Raw genomic sequence first — 6,000 nt, forward strand, 5'->3', positions numbered from 1 at the left:
TCATTCATTAGTAATCTGTCAGACGACAGGTCCACAGTCTCTTCCAAAACAGTTCCTCCACTTAATGCGATCTTCTGTTTTTGGAAAGAGACTATCCAGGAAAAGTGATAATGTGGCAGTTTTTCCATTTGCTTTCCACATCGCAGTACAGCAGCCGTTCAAACCACTCTGGTCACGCCTGTTGCTATACGAACTTGAACCATCTCGAGCATCATTTTCTCTGTGCTTCAAGTCGCTGCTGATGACGCTGCTTCCGGCAACAGTTTTTGGTGTCCCTCTTCGTCTGATGCCTACCCTTTGACCTGTCCAGCAAGGGAGGCCCTGCCAGTAGCTACGCTACCGCTGGTATAGCTCTCAGGGTCCTTGGAATATGATAAGGTGGAGACACCAAAGAGGGTGCAATATGTATGCCCCTATAGTTGATAGGCAACAGTTCGGTAAGAAAATTTACCGCGGCAAAGAATACACACGCAACAAGAGAATTGTCGGAAGCGTCGTTTTCAGTACGGTCCGTGTTGTAACAATCGAAAATAAGCGTATATGAGTCCGATTCTCTTACTGAAGGATGAAGAAGCGATCTTTTACTCGAAGGCGTAAATACACGTATATAGAATAGGCGATGCATGGGCGTACTTATTACACCGTGGAACACCATGGTTGATGACGTTAGCCTACTGAAGGACAATATGTCCCTTGTTTTCAGCCCTTCTGGATCTTAGCTACCTGAGCGTCAAAGTCTAGACATGCGTTCTATGTTAGTGAAGCTGCTACAACACTCCTCCGTTGTATTCTGGAGGTCACAATTGAAGTTTTCTGTTCGTAGATTCTCCAGAGTCCCTCCAGGCAAATCTTATGACATGACATTCACAAGTATCAGCCCAGTCGGTAGTGTACAATGTTTATACAATATGGACCCTGCCTGAACACGGTAAAAAAGAATTTGGAGTGGTTCGTATCGTTCACAAAGAAGCGACTCAATATTTATGACAACGATTTACTTCTGTCGTGGGCACGCCGTGGCGTAGTTGGTTGAGGACCTATACTACAAGCCAGAACGTCGCGGGTTCGAGTCCCGATTAGGTGGATTTTTTTCCAATTTACCTAATCCTTCCAGCCGCACTGTGACCCTGGGGTTTGGCTCAGCCTCTAACAGAAATAAGTACCAGGAATCTTCCTGAGGGTAAAGGGCGGCCGGTGCGTAAGACTGACAACCTTACCGCCATCTGAGAGCCGACTGTCTACAGAAAATGTGGGAGCCTCGACTTCTCATAAATCTGCAGTCTTTCACGGTCTGTTACAAGGATAGCTTTGCCTTTTTTTTTTATTAAGGAACACAGTTCAAGAACTAAAATAGAATTCTTATAGGTAGATTAGTTTGGTGATGAGCTTGTGCAGGTCGAAACTTGTAGCCAAAGCCTTTGCCTAATAAAGGAATATTAATAATTTAGTATCGATTTTGTTTGTTGATATTATTGTTGTGTAGGCGGTCCTATTAACTCTACAAGTTAGAGAAGGTAATGACGTAAGTTCTGAGGTGTTAACATTTCTGATTTTGAACATTCATCAACTTAGATTTTGCATAGTGTTTTTATTTTTGCTATCGCCTTCAAACTCTGTGTGAGAATTAAAAAAAATGACAAATGACCGAAGTACGAGTATTAAAACATTCGAATACTGTCTTGTATTTGTGAGACGTGCCAACGTTATACGTAAACTTTCAAAGCATTTCTCGCCTTGTCATAACAGCTACATCTGGCACAATAGAAGAAGCTGCCTATCAGCATAGGACACATGGACGCATAGACGTGGGCATGCCCCAGAAATTGAAACTACAAACGGAAGCACAGCAATCTCATCAACAATTTTAATGTTGCCTGAAGACGAGCAACGTTGGTAGAGACATGTAGTGTGCATACACCAGTGATGCAGAAGAAATCTAAATCTTTAGAACTTTTGAAGGCTTTAAAAAGCAAGTTTCATGCGAGATGGCCGATAGCTGACAGGCATATCACAATGTCGGATCACAGGTCTCCCAAATGCAGTACTCGTAGAAGTCTACACGAACGGGTTAATCCGTATTTATTACAGAATTTCAAAACTAAATGCATAAGTGTGTGCATGTCTGCTATTAATACAAGATCAACTTGGAATTTTATTTCACGAAAGTTTAAAATAAATTATTTAAATTCTTAATTCCTCAGGGGACGTGGATCCTCGGTGATGCGGCACGGACCACCCCCAGACAGCAGTGTGACGGAGACCAGCCTGACGAGCAGTGTGTGCGGGTCTCCCAGCAGTGGGGCCACCAGCATCAGATCACCCGAATGTCAGCGCCTCAACCGCTCGTCCACACGGCGCAGCAACAAGCCCATAAAAATAAGTGTGAGCTACCCGAGTAGCGACGCCATTAGCACTAGCACTAACAACAACGGCGGGATGCCACCCTCTTCCTCCCCGAGTCCCAACAGCTCCAAGAAGTCGAGTTTCTCTTCGTCTTCCCCACCCCCCGGCCTGTACGCTGTCCACTACACAAATGGGAACCGGGAATCCACATCGAGTACGTACCGCAGAAGCGATCCCAACTGTCACCTGCGGGTGACAGGGTCGCGCCTAGCCTCACACAACCGTCGGCGGAGGAGCAGTACAGACAGCACGCTGGCGCCAGGATCGAGTCAGCAGCTGCTGGAGGATAAGGATCTGTCGCCCTCGCCCACCTTCGACGAGAGCAACGCAGCCAACAAGCCCAGGCTCATCTCCAGGATGGGGAAGCGTAACATCAAGGCGCAGGTGAAGCGCTTCCGCATGGAGACCAAGGCTGCTAAGACACTGGGCATAATCGTGGGCGGCTTCATTGTATGCTGGCTGCCTTTCTTCACCATGTACTTGGTTCGCGCTTTCTGCGAGGACTGCATCCACCACCTCTTGTTCTCCGTCCTTTTCTGGCTTGGCTACTGCAACTCTGCTATCAACCCTTGCATCTATGCTCTCTTCAGTAAAGACTTCAGGTTCGCCTTCAAGAGAATTATCTGCCGCTGTTTCTGTGCAAAGAAACTGACGAATGAAACTCGCGACTGGACAAGACGGAGAGGCTCAGATGGTTCTCAGCTCGGAGCCCGTATGCTGGAGCCCGGGTCTGACAGAGGTAGATCTCCCTCAAACAACAATACCCAGCAGTACCCCCAGAACTCGATGGGTGAGGACAGCGACCAAGGGAATGAGGGATCTGACTCCAGGTGACCTCCAATGCTGTCACAGAAAGCGTGGAGCAAATATTTTTTTGTTCTCTGTGACTTCAGTTGTTGTGCAGGGAACTGCTTCTTTTTTAAATTTATTTTACTTCAGTAAGAAATAGCGAATTCAAATGCGGTATTCGACTGTACTTACATAAAAACAAGGACATTCACAATTCTGCTGTGAATAATTTCAGTTAGCAGGACACACATTGCGATTAACAATATTATAATGAATGAGCTTATATTTTCAAGACAGTATTTCGTTTCAGTTTCTTGTATGACTACATGAATTGAGGCCCAGTCACAGAAATGTATACAGGGGTGTAAAGTTGAGGAACCTAAAGTTGTTGCCGACTGGTGGCTCTTCCATGTCGAGTCTGCAGCGACATGGAGGCGCAGCCTGTGACGAAACAATTCTGGAATGAAAATATGTATTACATTCAGGAATGACAAAAAATGTTTTCTGTCTGAGGGAACTTGAAGGAAGATATTTATTTTCTGAGTCTGAGCCAACTATCTTTGCATTAATACCTATGACTATCATTAAATCAATTTTTATGAATAAATTCGCTTTAAAAACTTATGCCTTGCCTGCTGTTGAAGAAATATTTACTCTCTTTTGAATGTGGATCTCTTACTTAATAGTACGGTCTGCCCTTAGAGGACTGAAATTACAAATCAAAAAATTCTCTTTTCAAACCATCGCTTATGCTGACAGTTTTCAATTGATGCATTCCTAGGCGTGCATCACAGCAGGCTAAGTAATGGCACTGCACACTTTCAATATGGAGCATTATAGTCCCTGACTTGCTACCCACACCAGCATTATCTCTGTATTTCTTTCATATAATATTGAAATACTGAGGAAACACCTTGCTTTACTGTTCATCAAAGTTCTAGTCAGACTGAAGCTAAGTCATGGTGGACTAGCACCATCCATCACATTGGATTGTGCACCCTGAGAATTAATCCATGAGTGTGTTTCGGCACTGGCTTCAGTAGTGGAACGTTAACTGTTTTAAACAAAGTGCAGCATATTTCTGTCTTCAGTCTGCAGGAATGAAGTGAAAAGGAATGGTTGTCTGTAAGTCGGTAATAATCTCGTTAATCCTGGTGTGAATTTTTAAGTTTATTCACTTGTATTGCTTATATGGAAACCATTATCAATTGTGGTAAATAATTTCAGTCAGAATCAAATCTAGAAAATTTACACAAATTTTACCTCTCATATATTGTTCCAATACAAGTTTGGTTATAAATCTGATGACCTTACAACCTGCAACCTCACAGGTAACTAGATAATTCTTTCTCTGAATTATTTAGTAACATATATATTTTGGTTTATCTGAATCGTAACAACAGAATGCTAATATAGAGTATGATATATAGTCATAAAAATTTGAAATATTGGAACAACATGAAAATAATAAGGGGCTTTCAAATTGTAATTATAATCATTTTAAAACATGTCCAATACATCAAAATTTTCAGAAGAAATTAATATATAAAATTATTGTGGTCCATTCAGGTTTTCCTTGCATAGGCTGCAGTGTTTTAGTTAATCACAAAATTCCTGATGAATTTTAGTAATAATCAGTTGTATGTACTCAGGGGAATCAGCCAGAATGCAAATTTTGAGTAAAATATTGTAACGTGTTTCGTTACTGATCCCACTTCTGACACCAATGTAACGTGTCTTGCGTTACCGAAGACGCCGTTTAGATCGTTAACTGGTTTATTGAACAATCTACAAATAACGGCTACAACTAATTATCACAATGTCACGGGTTTCCACAGTTTACAAACCCTACAACAAAATCTCTTAACACCGTCTTCACTTGTCTTCACTTATTAATAACGCGGGAGCTATACAAGTCTCCCTGAATTACACACTTCGAGTACAACTGTACTACAGCAATCACTATGTCTGGAAAGCACACAATAAGTCTTCCGCTCGCCGACTTCTCAGTTATCGCACACTCGCAGGCTGCTATGTTTCAACTGATTATCACACTGTTGTGGGTCCGCTTATATAGCCTTGCGCTGTTGCTAGTGTGACGTGGCGGATAGCATAGGACGCTGTTGCTAGCGTGACGTCACCGCTGTTGATTAGCATTGCGTAGTTGCCAGGTTACGGGGCTCGGCTATCTTCGGCTCCGCTCGGCTCTCTTCGGCTCCGCTCGTGACGTCACCGCGCGTTGCGCATTGCGGGGTGATTACTCGCCTATTACGGGAGCGTTACGTTACCGCTGAGGGGTGGGAGGGGAGCGCTGACTCACCCGCCGCGTCACTGCTGGTGTGGGGGGGGGCTCGGCTTTTCGCACATGTCACAATATTTAACCTTCCAATATGTTGCTTGCAATTTTCCTTTCAGTTCATGTGTTATTAAAGTTTATATGTGTGTGTGTGTGTGTTTGTGTGTGTATGCGTGTCTACAAAAGATCAGTACAGGGATTGCATGCTTCATAATTTGTTCCCTGAAAGAGATGAAAAGGTACATTTTTCAGTGAACTCAGACTGACATCGATACATCATGATATTTTCCATGTTGAAAATTAATAATATGATATGACACAATATGAATTATAGTAACTTTCTTCTTTTTCACTGACAATTTATATTGTGATGAGCATAACATGAGCTGTGTTCTAGAAGTGTAAACTACAGATATAAACTACCAAACACAATTATTAATTCAAACAATGTACTTTCACAAAGACAAATTAAGATGCAATACAGGCTCCTATTTCTTATAAAGGCACTTCAG

At 42.8% G+C, this 6,000-nt stretch overlaps 1 protein-coding gene across 1 annotated transcript in view; it reads left to right on the forward strand.

The window, feature by feature from the left end:
• The window catches only part of LOC111871753 (octopamine receptor Oamb), a 110,917-nt gene extending 105,979 nt beyond the window's left edge, over positions 1-4,938 (forward strand). Inside the window, exon 5 of the mRNA XM_023865057.1 lies at positions 2,202-4,938. Within this exon, the coding sequence (XP_023720825.1) occupies positions 2,202-3,237 (1,036 nt within the window). The 3' untranslated portion in view covers positions 3,238-4,938. The remainder of the gene's footprint in view (positions 1-2,201) is intronic.
• Positions 4,939-6,000: the final 1,062 nt, after the last annotated feature.

This window comes from Cryptotermes secundus, unplaced genomic scaffold, assembly GCF_002891405.2.
Source record: "Cryptotermes secundus unplaced genomic scaffold, Csec_1.0 scaffold633, whole genome shotgun sequence".
In the NCBI taxonomy this organism is placed as follows: Eukaryota; Metazoa; Arthropoda; class Insecta; order Blattodea; family Kalotermitidae; genus Cryptotermes; species Cryptotermes secundus.